At 24.6% G+C, this 18,575-nt stretch overlaps 2 protein-coding genes across 12 annotated transcripts; one reads left to right on the top strand and one right to left on the bottom strand.

The window, feature by feature from the left end:
* Positions 1-1,310: 1,310 nt before the first annotated feature.
* On the top strand, positions 1,311-5,782 carry LOC124949787 (FMRFamide receptor). The gene is made up of 4 exons (XM_047495482.1): positions 1,311-1,930; positions 2,509-2,777; positions 2,885-3,074; positions 4,395-5,782. Exons 1-4 carry the CDS (start codon positions 1,658-1,660, stop codon positions 5,007-5,009), a joined length of 1,347 nt encoding a protein of 448 aa, XP_047351438.1. The 5' UTR covers positions 1,311-1,657; the 3' UTR covers positions 5,010-5,782.
* Positions 5,783-6,727: 945 nt separating this feature from the next.
* LOC124949681 lies at positions 6,728-17,330 on the bottom strand. Of its 11 annotated transcripts, none has more exons than XM_047495223.1 (13): positions 17,300-17,330; positions 16,599-16,718; positions 15,027-16,516; positions 14,752-14,954; positions 14,521-14,659; positions 14,226-14,447; positions 14,015-14,116; positions 9,125-11,210; positions 8,846-9,041; positions 8,545-8,719; positions 8,299-8,456; positions 7,588-8,205; positions 6,728-7,475 (listed from the first exon to the last, which is right to left on the bottom strand). In XM_047495223.1, exons 3-11 carry the CDS (start codon positions 16,347-16,349, stop codon positions 8,397-8,399), a joined length of 4,506 nt encoding a protein of 1,501 aa, XP_047351179.1. In that variant the 5' UTR covers positions 16,350-16,516; positions 16,599-16,718; positions 17,300-17,330; the 3' UTR covers positions 6,728-7,475; positions 7,588-8,205; positions 8,299-8,396. The 11 variants fall into 11 exon arrangements, with proteins under 11 accessions (XP_047351179.1, XP_047351174.1, XP_047351181.1 ...); XM_047495226.1 differs by having other exon boundaries at positions 7,102-7,279; positions 7,344-7,475; positions 7,588-8,456; XM_047495218.1 differs by having other exon boundaries at positions 7,588-8,456.
* Between the last annotated feature and the right edge of the window lie 1,245 nt (positions 17,331-18,575).

The raw sequence follows: 18,575 nt of genomic DNA, 5'->3' as shown, positions 1-18,575 counted from the left end.
TATATATATTTCTTCATATATATATATATATATACATAAAGAAATATACTAATCTCTGTCTTGACTTATTACCACGTTCGAAACACTGCGTATAAACAATTTAAATATTTTCTCTCTTTCATTTGAACGCACGTATACTGCCGCATTTCTTTTTTTTTCTCTCTCTTTCTTTCTCGTAGACGGAGAAATCTTTTCTATCTAATAAAACGTGAATAAAATAATTATTTAAATAAAAAGATCGAAACGATATTTAGAAACTGATACGAACAAATATAATATTATTTAAATGATTTAGAGATATGATACGAGTACCCAAAGGAACATGCGAAATACACGAAGGTTAGCATCCAACTAACTTTGATTACATATTAGTTACGTCCTTGATCATATATATTTATCTCAACTTATGAGGACATATGCCTTTGGGACTTGTAAAATTAAACTACCCAATGTAAACACAAAGTTATTAGAATATCGTTTATATGAACCGATGATTATAAAAGTGGTCTAAGTCATTTTAGATATTACAAAATATGTTTTATCTCTCTCTCTCTCTCTCTCTCTCTCTCTCTCTCTCTCTCTCTCTCTCTCTCTCTCTTTTTCTCATGCTATTCTTAAAATTGTAAAATGACATATAAAAGGATATTATTATTATTATTAATTTTTTTCTTCCCCCAAAAATAATAAGTATATTACATACTTTTTCTATTCGTCATCAGAAAAAAAAATTGTTAAATAATTCAAGCCCAAAAAGTGTCTCAAAAGATAAAAAATATATGACCTAAACAATTATCATAATAATCGGCTCATATTAAACTACGAATTAACGAAACGAGATTTATCTCTTACATTAAAACAAAAAAAAAAAAAAAAAAGAAAACGATTATGTAAAAGATTATGTACGAGCGTGTCCTTGCATATTTCCCTGATCAAAGACATTTTCAATCACATTGATTGCTTTATCCAATTAAAATATCATTTTACTTACTTACAACGAATACTTCGTATGAAAAAAATCGTTTAAACGAATCGATAACAAATTACGAAAGGAAAAAAAGAAAATAAAGAACGCCCTCGGCCGATATTAATCTCATTAGCACGCGAAAAGAACAGTCACGTGACCATTGAAACTCTCATATCAATTTCACATCAATTTTAGCCATCTTCGATAAAAATACAAATAGCCGCGGTTTTCTCTCTGGTTAATATAAAAATAAAATAAAATAAAATAAAATTTTCTGTTTCAGAATAAGAAAAAAAAAGAAATTAATATCGAACCAACGTCTTGATATTTTCTTCCTTCATTTCAAATCGATAATATATCTTTCGAATGAAATAATCGAAAACATGATCGATTGATTGATTAATTCTTTCTTTTTGAAATTTCGTAAAGAAAGCGAATAAAAATTTCGGAGAAAGAAAAGAAATTGGGGAAAACCATCGATATGAAAGATTCTAGAAGAACAGAATGGTGACGTAATATGGATTCGAGGACAAGGATCGTTAAAAGAAATAGCGGTCAAAGAAAAAGAAGGAAAGGAAGCTGAAGTAGGAAGTGAATGAGTATATACCTAAGAACAAAAATAGGAGAGAAAGAAAATAGGAGAACGTAAACAAAAGAAAAAAAGAAAAAGAAAAAAAGAAAATCGATAAGAAAATGATGGAAACAACTACGGTTTATTATCATAATCGTTCATATATTCAGAATGATACGAGCGACGATGTTCCTATGGAATGTTATCAAAAAATCAATGCTACTGGTCTCTTTGATTTTATCATATACGGTGTGCTCATAAATTTCATAGGTCTCTTCGGTATTTTAGGAAACACTATCTCGATGATTGTACTTTCGAGACCTCAAATGAAATCGTCGATTAATTACCTTCTGATTGGATTAGCAAGTTGCGATACTCTTCTTATCATTAGCTCGGTAAGTTGTAATTTTAGTGAATATTAATATTTCAATTCAAATATAATTCTTGATAAGATAATATCAATTATTAATTTAATCGACAAGAAACAAAAGCGTGGTTTAAACACTTGCGGTTCGCCACAACTATTGATCGCCAATAAATTTAAAAATCAGCTGAATCAATGGATGGAAAAATATTAAATATTTTCCTTAAATGCCAACAAAATGTTTATTTATTTGCAATTGAAATATAATATATTTGCATAGCGATTGAAATATTTCCTTTTTATCGCCAACTTTTCTCGATGATTTTTTTTCTCACATTTAACATTAAATAATAACGAAAGATTTAATTACGTTCGTTTGATTTTATTGAATTCTAAAATAAAAACAATAAAAAAAAAAAAAAAAGAAAGAAAGAAATAATGGATACCGGAGTGAAATGTTCAAATCACAAATCAACGTGATTTTCTTTCGATGATAATTTTTGATAGTTAAAGAATTAAATTATCAGACATATTTATATCAAAATTACGATCTCAAATTATACGATATAATCTGTATGTTAAATATAAATCCTTTTTTTTCTCATGTAGATACTTATTTTTGGATTACCATCGATTTACGTTTACACCGGCTATCTTTTTAATTATCAATTCTTCGTTTATCCGAAAATAGTCAAATATTTATATCCAATATCGTGCACAGCGCAAATAGCAACAGTGTATTTAACGTTAACCGTAACAATAGAACGATACATTGCCGTTTGTCATCCACTCAAAGCAAGATCATTCTGCACATGTGGTCGTGCACGTTTAGCATTTCTAAGCATCGTAACTTTCGCAACGATCTACAATATTCCAAAGTGAGTAAAATAAAAGGAAGAAAATCGCGAAATTTTTGTTTATTTTTTTTTCTCTCTCTCTTTATAGAACAATATTTTAATCTATTTTTATATAAATTTCTCTTCAGATTTTTGGAAATAGAAATCTACAGCGAGAAGCATTGGAAATACAACGTTGTCATATATTGTTTACGTCCAGCACCTTTAAGGGATAACAATATTTACGTAACCATATACGTCCATTGGATGTATTTTTTCGTGTGTTATACCATTCCTTTATTCGCTTTAATCATTTTCAACATGGCTATTTATCGACGGGTAAGTTTTCATCTCTCTTTCTCTCTCTCTCTCTCTCTCTCTCTCTCTCTATATATATATATATATATATATATATATATATATATATGCTTTATCATAATTGACACGTACATTGAAAAAGAATTTCTAAGATCGAGTTAAAGCGAATATACTTTTGACGATATTTCGAATGACCTTATGACCCAAATAGTAAGGCAAAGAATAAAAAGCGTAAGTATGACGAAGATAAGAGAAATCCCGAGATAAAAGTTTCTTTTTCTTCTTCTTTTTTTTTCTTTTTTTTTGTGAAACAGTTTGCGGAAAGGTAAGATTGTGAAAATGAAGAAACAATGAGAACGATCCGAGTGTTAGCTTGGATCGAGATAAGAGTCAATGTTATTCCTTTCTCTTTTCATCTCTTTTGCTATCTCGTTTTCTCACAGAAATGTATTTTCAAAATTTGTAATGTTTCTTTATATTACTACTTAGTCAAATATTTATGCAAATCGATCAAAAAAGAGTTATTTCGTATAAAGAAATGAAAAAATTTGTAGAGATATATTCTTTGTAGTATTCTCGTATTTGATATCTTTTATCGTTGATATTAAAATGATTTATAAAATAAGGTAAGGATAGTAACGTAGTAAAACGATCGAGACAAAATTTCTCGAACGTACGTGACATTTTTTATTTACAAGATAGATGTAAGGACATACACGTGTGGATCGCACATCTATCATAAAATTTATGAATTTAATCAAATTTCTAACGTGTCCTTTTTTTTACATTATTGCATATCTTGACATATGGCATACTTACGATCTTTTTCTATCATTTTTTTTTTTTTTCTTAACGTCCGATATATATACGTATTATTTAAAAATATTTATTGATACAAATACAATATTAATTCGAAGGTAATTGTAGATTTGTAATTTAAATATCAAATGAACTATCTTATTCGAAGATGAATGCGCAAATTCGGATAACGGCGAAAGGAAATACTAAAAGCAAAAAAAAAAAAAAATCGCAAAACGTAAATCGAAGAATATATATTAGAAAACCCAACGCAATAAAGTTATGACTCGTTTGGAGTCACTTAAAGAAGATATACTTTCTTCTTTCCTGTCTGTTGCTTTTATACTCAAATAATATGACTTGTTTACGAGACAAAATTGTATGCAAGGAGTAGACATTTCAAAATAAAAGAGAGAAAGAGAGAAAGAAACACAGACAGAAAGACATATAACAAACGTTATGACAAGGATGTCTCTCTTTTGTCAACGCAAAAGGAAATGTTTCTTATCGATTATTAAATATGTAATATTTTATATTTCGCAGGTCAGGAAAGCGAACAGGGATTTGCAACAACTGACGCATCATCAAAGACGAGAAATTGGATTGGCAACGATGTTACTTTGTGTCGTAATCGTCTTCGTTATATGCAATATTCTACCCCTTACCTCAAATATATTCGAGACTTTTATCTACGATCCACCCCGGTGGTTAGTTCAAGTCGGTAACCTGTTGGTGACTATAAATAGCAGCATCAATTTTATAATATATGTGATATTCGGAAGAAAATTTAAACGGATATTTATGAAACTTTTTTGTGGTTCGGCTATATTATTTGGCCGTGATAGAGACAGTCCCGAATTTCAAACCCATGATGAGTCGAGCGTAACGAACGTTTCGAATATGACAAATGTAGACTTAAGAAATTCTATTAGACATAATCATCTAAATAGGACAAATACCATTGGTAGAAACAATAATGTTCATATTACAAATGGTGGAACTAGACAAAGCATTAGATTATCGAATAGACCAAACAGTTCAGGTACTCTTGCTTATTATCCCGCTTGTAATTCAATGAGAAATCTAAACAAAGTCATTAAAATTTCTTCCGATCAAAATGGCTGGAATAAAAATAATAATAACGATACTCTTATGTAGCTTTTTTTTTTTTTAATTCTATTCGAACATGCTACGTCTAAATAAAGATATTATTATGTTTAGGAAAATCTCACTTTTATCTTCATTGTATAATATGGGTATATTTAATAAAAAAGGTCAGTCAATTTCAACAAAAAATAATTAAAATTAACAATCATTATCATTGAAATTATGACGGTGTCATCGTACGATTAGATTCGAACGTAACTTATGATAAAAATATCATTTAATCTTTTCTAAATTCATTTGTTACTCAAATAATTAAGAAAAAAAAACCTTACGTCATTATTATTATACAACTATCGAATTGTTTATGTTGCGTTATGTTAATGCATTTGTTAAAGTAGATATACGTATTCGAGTACGATGGACTGCCTTGTATAATATTTTATGCACTAAAAATAATTCATATCGATAAAAATCATAATTATTTTTTATTCATAATCTCAAACACAGATCTTTATGAATTTTGCCGATAATAAAAACAGTATTATTTATATTTATTCATCATTTAACTCATTGGATATATCATTGCATTAATATAAAGCTATTAATTTTATGTAAAAATTTCATAGATAATAATCTCCTATTTATTCATATTTTCGAAAATGTTCATATCTTACTACGGTTATCGTTTTTGTAATGTTGTAAATATTACATTTAAATGATCACGTATTTTTAAGATAATGAAAAACGAGACTGTATGTTAGAGAAATAGCTAGTAATGCGGATATTTTTAAATAAATGCTATGTAAATATAGCGATTATATATATAGGATAAAAAATTATATATATATATATATATATATATATATATATATATATATATATGTGTAAGTATATATTCCATGTATATTTATAAATTACACACGACGTTGCTAGAAAGTGTTCCAAAAGCAGAATATTTGTACAAAAATCTATATCTAATAACATCTATAATACTAAATGAAAAAGACTATTATGAAGAATATTATAAATTAAATATATATATCATCAAATGAAATATTGATTAAACTCTATTTGTGATTCGCAACGAATTTTAAAATTATATTTTCAATGGTACATCTATATAATATTTAATAATACATAAAATTAAACAATGATAAACTTTATTTGTGATCAAAACGTTAAATCTAATTCATTAATAAAAATCAAAAAAATGTACATTTACATATAATTATATGTTAATCTAACATCACGAATTCCTGCAAAACGAAGATATAAATCATTAAATTATTTCATTTATTTTGTTAATACAATTAGATTCTTTAGATCTAATCAGATTCTCAATTATGCTAGAAATTAAAATAATTGTCGATATTTGAAATATCTATCTTATCATTCGTAGTTATATTATTCGACATAATCTAAAAGAAAAACCACATAATCTATTTAAATGTTTTGTCCTCCAATTTTTAAGATATCACTTAAAATTAGAATTAAGTGGAGGGAAAAAATGCGCTCTCGTAATTATATAATAAAATTATGTAACATGCTGATATATTAAATTCTAATCATACAAAATTTCTATAAAATTATTTACATTTACATATACATATACATAGGCATATATATGTATATATATATGTCTACATTCAATAAACCATAATTATATATATTTCTACAAATAAATACATAAATACATAGAAAATCCAAATGATGCGACTTTTATGCAATTAATTAAATTTTCGTATATGATTTTTTCTTTTTCATTTTCATGTAATATTTGTCATTGCTTTTTGTTATTCTTAAGTTCGAATATTAATATGTTTAAGATAATATGATTTTATATCAAATAAAAATGTATTTCAAGTTGAGGGTAAACGTATGCACACATGTAAATATATATAATTATTTTTTTCAATTTAGCCATACTTATATAATAAATTATATGTAAATAATAAACAAAGATAATCTATCAATAAATAATTATTTTTTATTCTTAGGCCATAGATATATATATATTTTTCTTTTTTTTTTCCAATAAAGAACTTCTAAAGTATCTCAACATAGTATTTGATCTAGCTGTCAAAGATCTATCTTTTAAAAAATCTTAATAACACAATCCATATTGAACATAACATTACAATTCTATTGATTAAATATATTTATTTGTAAGAAATTTATAATAGTAATAAAAACAATTTGAAAATATTATAACAATTTCAAAGAAACATTTATACTAAAAATATACTATGGAAAAAATAATTGAAATTGTAACATTGCAAGGCTTGCATCTATTAATGCATACAATAATTTTAAATAGATAACTGAAAATACAAAGGACACAGATTATAAATTGTTTACTACATTTTTATTAAGTAAATAGCACACCTAATTTATGGACAAAATCATTATGTAAGATGATTATTTGCCTTCATTTTTTTATTTTGCCACTTCTTTCTTTGGTTTGAGATAATAGTAAGCTGAAATTAGAGCTACAAGAGCGTACGTTGTTTTAGCTACCTACAAAATCCAAAATTATATTTATTTCATATTTCAATGTAATAAATTTTTGTAATATAAATGTTCGAAAATATCAGTTTTAAAAGACAGAAATGATGTTGAGGTTACTTACATTGGCTCGTCCTTGTATCGTCACACTATTAAAATATTTTGAAAAACCTTTCAAGTTTTCTGCTTCTTTGTTTATTTTATCAGCCATTTTGTTGTTATAAATATATTTCGTAAATTTTCAGAATAAACGAAGCAATATTAAAAATTTGAACATTAAACAAGCAAAACCGTCTACTACGACGTGCTTGCTCACATTACTTATAGCTGCCTGTTATAGAATACGTAGTAGTATCGTTATTATAACAAAATTCCGATAGATGTCATCGTTTCCGGTTATAGGTTAATCATTTGAACACTCAGTTATCGATTTAAATAGATTATTTGTTATATTTTAAATTAATTTGACTTGAAAATGTTATTTTTAGAATTATTATGATTATAATAAAAAAATTAAAGTCATTATAGGAATATTTTGATTATAAATAACACATTTTTTAAATATAATAATATATTCTCATTCGGTATTTAAATTTTATTATTAGTATTATAAAAATAAAAAATATATATATATTTTTTTTTATTAATAGCACAACTCTTTGTATTGGATATCCTGTCTAATACATGTCATTTGTATATTTTCTATATACAAGTTGTAAACAAAATATTTTTTCATACTATCCTAAGACCAACATTAACATATTAAAAAATAATTTGTCTTACACATACTATCTATTTATAATTATCTATTGTAAGTAAATTTATAATTTATTACCTAATTAAGATTAATTCAATTTTACATTAACCCAATTAATGTATTGTGATTATCAGATTAATGTATTCTGATGATCATTAATAAGTTGTGTTTAATTTTCATTTATCAATTCTTTTTTGCACAAAATGTTTTAACTGTCCATAAAATCTAATCAAAATCTAAAAGATTAGAGGCATTATAAAGATTATAGATAATAGGCTGATTATTATATAACAATTATGATTACATTATGAAAACATCACTTACCCATACTTTCTGTAAAATTGAATTTCTTCTAAATCCTGTTGTTATATTAACTTTATTTACTTCTTCTGATGTAACAATTTTTAGTTTTATAAGAACTGTAATGATAGATTTTAAAGGCATCAAGTGAATATTATTAATCCTATTTGCTTTATCTCGAGATACATTTAACAGCATTCTAAAATAAAAATAAAACAGAAATTATAAAACTTTTTGTATTATAAATAATATAATAACAATAATAATTTTTACAGACTAATGTTATCACATGTATGTAATAATTTTTACAAAATTATGTACTCACTTATCGAGTTGAAAAAATGCAGTTAGACTATCTAATCTATTGATTTTTTTAAAATTAATATTTAAATGACAAATTTGCAATTGTTTATAATATTCTGAAACTGTTGTATAAGTAGTAAATGCTTCTACAAAATCGTTAGTTAATAACCATCCTTCATTTTCAAAATGAAATATGCATAATTTTTGATTTGTTATTTCTATGTAAATTATATAAAAAAAAAAAAGATTATTTACATAAAAATCAAATCTATATCAAAAATATAAAGATTTGAATACAAACCTGCTATTCGAAAAAAAATCTTTGCTAATCCCTTATTAGTACTTATTAAATATTCATAATAAGGAATATTTATTTTTTCATTAGTAATTTTTTCTTCATTTGCATTATGTTCATTTTCTACATGCTGCTCCTCACAATTGATATCATTTGAATATGTATTAATTTGAAACTTTCCCTTGTCAATCTGAAAATCTAAATTATTTTCTGTAGGACAATTAAAATATTTTGTATCATCATATATATGTTCTCTATATGGAAAACTTGTTAACTCTAAATCCAAATTTTTAATTGGCTCCTGATGATTAGTATTATCTACAGTTGCTTGGAACTGTTGATCTATATTTACTAATTTTAAAGAATTAATCAATGATTGATTTGTATAATTTTCATTCTGAATATTTACTTGTGATGACGTATTCTCTGTATCTTTGATCCAAGTTCGTGTAGAAATATTTGCTAATCTTTGTGAATTATTAAATTTTGATTCTTTAATATCTTTTCCTTCTAACAAATTTGTATACATCACTGAGTTAGATATAATATTTAATTTATCAAACCTCGGAAATTCTTCATCTGCTATCGATAATTTATTTATTGGTAATGAAAATTTTGGATTAATTAATTGTTCTATTTTATTATTTTTCAATGATGTGGAATAATTATTAGAAGATTGAAAATAATCATTTTCAGAAAATAATGATATATTAGAGTTTCCATTTGATGTTTGAAATTCTTGTTTAAAATGGAAATCACTTTTTATACTTTGTAGATTATTTACCAATCTATCCTCAGATTGAAAAGTCATATCTTCCTTATTTTTGAATAAGGGATATGGATTAGTATTATTAGTTGATATAAAATCTGGATAGAAAGAATCATATATAAAGTTAGAAGTAAATGGTGTATAATCGTTGTATTGTATCATTGATCTACGATCATGTGTATTATTAATTTCAATATAATTTTTATCAAAATTAGTACAATCTAATGAATAATATTTCTCTATATCAAGGTTTTCATTTTCTACTTGAATTACATTTGAGTCTTTGTAATCTTTCAATTTTAATAATATTTTGAAAGGATTGGTTTCATTAAATTCATTATATATTATTTCATTTTTTAGTCCTGATCCCAATGCATTAAACTGGTCGTTTTTGTTATCTTTAAAATCATTCTGATATGGGAAAGCAGATATATTTGTTTTGAATTCATTTATAGCTGATCTTCCATTGGATGAATCTGTAATAGCACTTATATTTTCTCCCATAAAAAGAGATTGGATACATGGAACTTGTGGTTTAGAATTTGAAGTAATACCATTCATTTCATTTATTTCTTCCAATTGTACTTTGTTTATGTTATTATCATTGATTTCTGAACGTTTAGTAGTAACATAATCATTATTATTTGCAACTAAAGGTACAGATATTCCATTACTTTTGTTAGAACTAGTATCAATTGGAACATTATTAAAACAGTTTGGTGGTTTTGATATTAGTAAAGATGATATATCTTCTTTTGAAATTATATTCTTCAAAAATTCAGAAGCATAAAGTAAACGTTCTTCATAACTTTTCTTTATTTCACTTTCTGATGAATGAATGTTAACAGAAGTTGAATCTATTTTTCCAAGAAGAATATTAAACATAGTTATTATTTGCATTTGAAATCTTTGATTTGTCTTCCAAATTTGCATAAACATTTGTGGTGATAAAATATTAGTAAAATTCTTCTGGTTATTTACATCTTCCAAGAAAGGATTGGTAGATGATGGTTTTTTTATATTTGATTGTATATTCTCACTATTGCATTCACCATTGTATTCATTTAAAAATGGATTATTATCCGTATTTATTAACAAATTGAATGATTCAGTAGATAATGATGAATTAGGCAGTATTTCAACTGTTTTTTCACACAATGTACTTTGGGGTGATATAAGGGGAATGTTCATTAAACTTTCTATATAGTTTTTTTCATTCTCTACTGTAGGAGTAATGCAATCCTTTCCATAACATTTCTCTGAGGCATAAAGTAAATTTTCCTCAACAAATAACATTAAATTACTCATATCGACTACATCACCCTATAGATTACAAAAAAATATCTTAGATTAATATTTCTAACTTAATTGACATAAGAGAAATAATGCTAATGCAAATAAGTTACTTTGGGAAAAATTATCACCTTATGAGAAATAGTCATCTATTTTAATTAAATATTGGAAAAATAAATGAGACATAATAATTTCGTTATAAAAATATCTTTATTTTTTAAACATATAAAATTCTATTACATATAAAGGTTGTACATTTTTCCCAAATTTTATAAAAAAAATAATATAATTTTTTACATTTAGATATGTATCTACTTTGAATATCAACATTTTGACAAATTTTATTGAACAATAATGTTAATGATTCTACTCTACCTTGTAATTTATAATGTACATTATCTACATCCATAGCATTTTTATCTTTACTCACATCTACTTTTGCTAATATCTGCTTTCACATATTTAAATTTTCTTTTTTGTTAGTTAAATATAATAACATTTATTATATTTAACTAACGAAATTTTAATTTTGATTTTAATTTTAATTGAGTAATTCATTTAAAGATTTAATATTACTTGATAAAATATCTCGAGTATTTTCAATCAGTTTCGTTTTTAATATATGAGATACTAAATAATCTTTACAATTATCTAATTGTTAATTATTGTAATTTATATTTATCATCACATTCAATAATTTATTTGACTTATTGTCATTTATTTCTGTAATTTGAATCAGCTCATCAACATTTTTAATTAACTTTTTTTTTAATTAACATTTTCAAATTTGACAGAAAAGAGTCTCCAAGAAAATCATTCATATTACCTTCAATACTCCATTCATCGCTACTAAATGACAAATCAATATCATCAAATACAGGTATTATTTTTTCATTTGTACTTTCAGTCATTAATTCTTCTAATTTTTCAGAATTAACTGAAATTTTATTATCTGTTACATGTGTGACATTGTCACTAACATTATCCAAGTGTTCTTCTTTTTGTAATTTATTCAGTTCATCTTTCTGTTTTACAATATTCGATTGTATTAATGATATTGAAGAGTCTAATGCTTGATCAATATTCTTTTTTACTTCATTTACATTGTCCGAATTTTTTAAACAATCTATATCATTTAACAAATCGCTTTCAGCATCTTTAATCATTTTCATTTCTGATATCTGAGATTCTACATTATCTTTACGGTTGTCATTATTGCAATTTATATCTTTCATCACATTCAATGATTTATCTGATCCATTTTCATTTATTTCTATAATTTGCAACCTCTCATCATCATTTTTAATTATTTGATTAATATTTGTATTTGGGTGAATAGAATTCCCAAAAACATCATCTGTATTATCTTCGACATTGCATTCATTGTTGTCACATTGTAGATTATCATTATTAGATGTTAATATGATTTCTTTAATTACATTTTCAGTTGATTTATGCAATTCTACGTATTCAGGGCATTGCTGTTCAATTTTTGAGAATAATTGTGATTGAGATGTAATTTTTATTGAATTATTTTCCTTGAGATCCTCATGATAAATCAAATTAGATATTTCATCATTTGTATTAATCTCTAACGTGTTATCTAATACTTCTGTTTTTGTTTCATTATTATTATCACAATTGTTGGAATAGTCATTTGAGTCCAATTTTGCATCTTCATTAGATTTATTGGAGACTTGCATTAAAGTATTATAAGTTTCACATATAGAATCTCTTTCTTCATTAATTTCAATCATATCAGAAGAATGTTGTATATTACATGACATACTGTTTTCAACATTTGATATATTCGATTTATTAGTTGTTAATTGTTCAGTTTGATTTAATGAATCACTTATATTGTGTAATGTATTTACAGAAGATTTATCATTTGTACAGTCTCTATTTAACCTTAATTTTGAGAGAATTATTTCTGATACGCCTATTTCTATATTTTCTAAATTAATATTACTTTTATATTTATTAATTAATTTGAAATTATCATTAGTTGTAATGATATTATCATCAGGTGATGTATCATAATCCTGATAATTCAATTGTAAATCCAGACTGAGATTAATTGCATTTATAAAACATTCTTTTGGCAAATGTATGTCTTTATGTATCTCTTCCTTCTTCTGAGTGCATTTTTCAATATCTATTTCACTTTTTTTTATAATATTTGTACAATTTTGTTTAATATTATAATTTTCTTGTTTTTTTGGCTTTGTTGCCGAAAATATACAATTTGAATTATCTATTTCTTCTAATTCTGTTTTAGATGCATTCTTTTTCTTAGACATGATTTTCTTAGAATTTTCATTTCTTATAGTAGATTGTGTAATATTTGAAACACATTCTGATGTTTCTAAAGTTAACTGACTTTTATCAAATTTTTCTTTATAATCAGAATTTGATAAAACTTTAGGATCAGAATGAAATTGTTTGTTATTTTCCGATATTTCTAAGAAATTATTTAATCCTTTAGGTACTTCTTTAGAATGACTACTTTGAATGGAATTATTACTTGACTCTTTTCTACTCCTAGAGTGACTACTTTGAATGGAATTATTACTTGACTCTTTCGAACGTTGAGCACAATTTTTAGAGACATTAGAAACAAGACTATTTCGACGATTATTGCTTAAAGATGCAGATAATGGACAATATAAATTTTTATATAAATTTTTTATTAATTCAATTGCTAGAACTGATGTTTCACTAGTTTTCGTAATATCTGATGTAGAACTGTTAAGATCTTCAGAATTTCTTTTGTAATGCCCTTGACATTTCAAGTAATAATAAAATGAAAAATTTTGAGGTCTTATACGAACCATTTGTCCATGTACTGCCAAATTTTGATGAACCATCCAATCATTGATATGTACATCTTCTTCTTCCATTGTATCGGTCAAAGTTACCAACATAGAATTATTCTACATCAAAAATTGTATAAATTACAATATTAATAAATATATTAAATTTATAATTAAGTTCATTAATTAAGATTAATATTTTTTACAATATAGTAATTATATTGTATACCTCTGGATCAGTTGATACTATAGTTGCAATAAGAGGTTTGCTACAAGTTTTTTCAGCAAATTCATAAGTAACACCCTTAGACCATTGCTCTCCATTATGTGGTTTAATATTGTACAGACCACATGGTATTGCTTGTGCTGGTAAATATGAAAATAATCTATGTAGATAATATATTTCTTCAGGAGGATAAGTTTTTAATGTTCCATAATCATAGAACATTACCTGTTTAAGAGCAAGTTAAATTTCAATTAATTTTTTTCTAATGATAAATAATTTTCTGAATTTTACTACTTACAGTTATTTGCAAATCAGGTTTAACAGTTTTAATTATCCCTCTGTGCCATATATCATTATATTTACATGCACAATTTAAACCTTTTTCAAGTACAACAGGAGGAATTTTATAATTCGTGGATTTTTCTTGATAAAATTTACTATAAAAAAAAGGAAAAAAAAACGTGGAATATATTTACACAAGAAGTATATGATTTCTATGCAATATATAATACATAATAAAATAACTCACTGAATATCTTCCATTAGTTTATTAAAAAGTTTTTTTTTCTTACGAAGTTGTATCCAAAATAATGATGGTGTAAAGACTTCTTCAACAAAAATTTCTATGTATGGCTGTGTTATACTTTCTAAATCCGTTACATTTATTTGCCCTACACATTCTCCTATAATCATTACCCCTTCTGGCATTAATTTATTAGATGTATCGCTTGACTACAAAAGAATATTATATATTTTATATAATCTATATATGTACAAGCTATAATACATTCAAATATAACTTACTACTACAACAGGTAAAGCCTCTACTTCATCTTCTTCTAAATATGATTGAGTATATAGTTCAGCTACATTTTGAAATTTCGTTTTATTAATTGTTTTTGTATCAGACAATTTCATTTTTGCATCATAAAGTATAAAATCCGTCGATGGACGAAATTGTTTACATTGAAAGATATCTGGCAAACATGATGCAAATTCTCGTACACTATTGAAACCTAATTCAATATAATTCAAAGGTACATTATATTCTTCCATATATTTTTCAGGAAGTTCAGCACACCAAATACCATTTGGATATTTTTGAATAAGTTTTTCTAATCGAAATCTTGTTCTATCACTTATAAGGAGTTTTATATCTTCGTTATCTAAGTAAGTAACATCATCTTGTAATTTTTTGAAAGGAATCTGTAAACTAACATCGTTCTCTAAATTATTATGTTTAATTTCTTCGTTATCAAATCTAGATTTATCATTAAGCTTATTATCTTGATTATTAAATCTAGATACAGTCTCTTGTATAAACATAGAAATAGTTTGTTTCTTGTTTGAGATTTTTTTTTTATTTTCACTATTGTTTCGCAACTTTGAATTAACAAATGGAATACTGTCTTCATTCTCAATATCCGATTCTATATTAGAATCAGTTTCCCCACTAACAATATACTTAGATAGTACCACAGAATCTTCAGATTCTGGATTAACTTTTTTTCCTTTGGATAACATTTTTTTAGATATAAATTGATCAGATATAGATTTTGTCTTTTTCTTCCATGATAAGATTCGATTGCCTTTAATAAATAACTCATGCGACAAATTTTTTATTTGTTCATCAAGATCCATAACAGATATATTTATACATGGTAATTTATCATTGACATATTGTAAAATATACTCTTTATTAATACCATTTGGATTTTGTTTAACCATAGATATTATATTACTCAAAATTTCTGCAGGTATATGAACTCTCGGAGTTGTTGTCTTTGGATAATAATAACTGGGTCTGTAAGTTCTCCGTATGTGACTTTGTTTTTTTAATGATATTTTTTGTCGAGCTACCAATGAGCTAACATGTTTGGATTTTTCAGAAGCAACACCTCGAACATAATATATACCATTTAATCTTTCAAGCGATACATATTTTGGCATGCTTTTCAGATAATCCAATAATGTAATATACCCAAATTCTTTCCATGGTATAGATTCACCTTCCTGATCTTGATAATCTTTAGCAAGTTCTCCCAAAGGTATTGCTTCCTTTCGGGTAACTAACAAGGATAATATTATCTTTTGTACATCCTCACATCTTCCAGAAATGTCCTGCATATTAAATTTTTTTTCCTTTTTTTCGTTTCTTTCGATTTTTTTTTTTTTATTAACAATATTGATAATGCACAATTTTCACGAAAACAATAGGTATTATTTATCTGTTATTATTAATTTTATCAGTAATAATCAGCGTGGGTTGACATGACTTTTTCAATTGTTACCTACTTTGCATAATAAACATATTGTAAATATATATTGTTAATATATTATAATTAATAACAATTATAATTTATATTGTATAATTACCTTTTTTTATTAATTAAATATCGTATATTATGAATAATATTGGATAGCACGTTCGAACGTATCGTATGTCCTTTATTGTTTAAGTCTGCTAGTTTCAAATACGTACCTTTGTACATTTCCCTAGAAATATAAAAGCGCGCTAAAAAACTTACATTTTTATATGATGACGGCTTAAAATAGAGCAAATGTATGTTATGATCGGAAAAGAAAGACAAAAAAAAAAGAGAAAGACAAAGAAAATATAAAACAAAAAAGAAAAAAATATATTTCGTTATTCAATAGTAATAACAATAATTAACAATAACTATTACATTTAGCCGTTCAAATTGAACCAGTAAACATTCAAATAAATATACATTCAATGAGAAATATAATTGAATATCGATTATAATATAGAATAATGTAATAACATTAACGTTAATTATTTATCATTATAACGTTAATTATTAATTATAATTAATTATAATTATATCAATAAAACATTCATTTTATTTATAATAATACGAATACGTTTGCAAATATTTTGTATTTTGTGTATCAGATTTAAATGAATGTATTGAATCACTTGTGAAAGTCATTTTTTTTTGCTTTCTTTTGTTTTTTATATAAAACATTTCTAAAAACAATCAAATATCAGGTATTTCTACATTATAATCATCCAAATTGTAGAAAATTATAGTTTAGATAAGAAGTATAATTACATCGAAATAACGAATCAATTTATTGGTTATGTTAGTGTTATATATTGACATATATATATATATATATATATATATATATATATATATATATATATATATATATATATCGACTTTTAAACCAATTCAAAGAATAGATAATATCGTAAATTCAATTACAATTGAATCTTATACATATATTGATACAGTATCAAAAATAAATTAGAATAAGATTAGATAAGAGTTGATAAAAATATAATAATAGTAATACAAAATTCAACTTTTTTATCTTTCATCGATTTATAAAAATATATCGATAAAAATCTTGAAATATATAATTTAAAGGAAAATCTAATTATTATATTATATACACATACATATATATACACACACACACGCGCGCACACATAATATAAATTAGAAAAAAGTCATGTTTACTTAAAAAATAAATCCAAATTTTTTTTTTACTCATTCGCATAAAAACATTCATATATTATATTTAATGACAAAACGATCGAAATATATATCATACGATTGCGGTAAGATAATATAAATATTGGATATACTAGATATTTTTTTCATTAAGTCAATAAATATTATAGTTAACATAATATAAAAACAATTTTTTTTTTTTTAATTATCGTAAATTGGATAAATTTCGATATATATATATATATATATACATATATGAAAGTAAAAGAGAAGAGATACTTATTGAATTATTTTCTATATATAAAAAATAGAAAATGTATATGTAATTGTTTATAAATAAATATTCGTAATGTGTTAGAACAAATATAGCGCTTCTTATTGATGATAATTACCAAAATACAATTATAAAAATTCAAGTAAGAATTATTATTAATCCCATATGTTTTTGAATAAAAATCAATAATAAAAAGAAACAATCGATTAGTCGTTTTGTTGAACAACGTTCTTCAACATTCGCTTGAAATTCTTTTCATATAATATTATCTCAAACTGTTAAAAATATGAAAGCAAAGTTTTTCTTCTTTTTTTTCCTTTTTTTTTCTTTTTTTTTTTTTTTTTTTTTGGAAAATAATGAAAGTTCGAAAATTTATTGACATTACAATAACGTTATATGGAGAATAAGAATCAATTTTTATTATATATTTTGTAATTTCCGCATATCGATATAAAGTACAAACAGTACAAACGTTTTACTCAAAAATATTTTATTTTTCGAAGGATAACATTCGTCGACAATTGATAACCAAGAAGAATGCGTGAATGCGTACGAAAAATTTTTCGCAGGACAAAAATGCCGACATATGTATCA

The sequence above is a fragment of the Vespa velutina genome, chromosome 6 (genome assembly GCF_912470025.1).
Source record: "Vespa velutina chromosome 6, iVesVel2.1, whole genome shotgun sequence".
Taxonomy (NCBI): Eukaryota; Metazoa; Arthropoda; class Insecta; order Hymenoptera; family Vespidae; genus Vespa; species Vespa velutina.
This window is presented reverse-complemented; position numbering and strand designations above follow the sequence as displayed.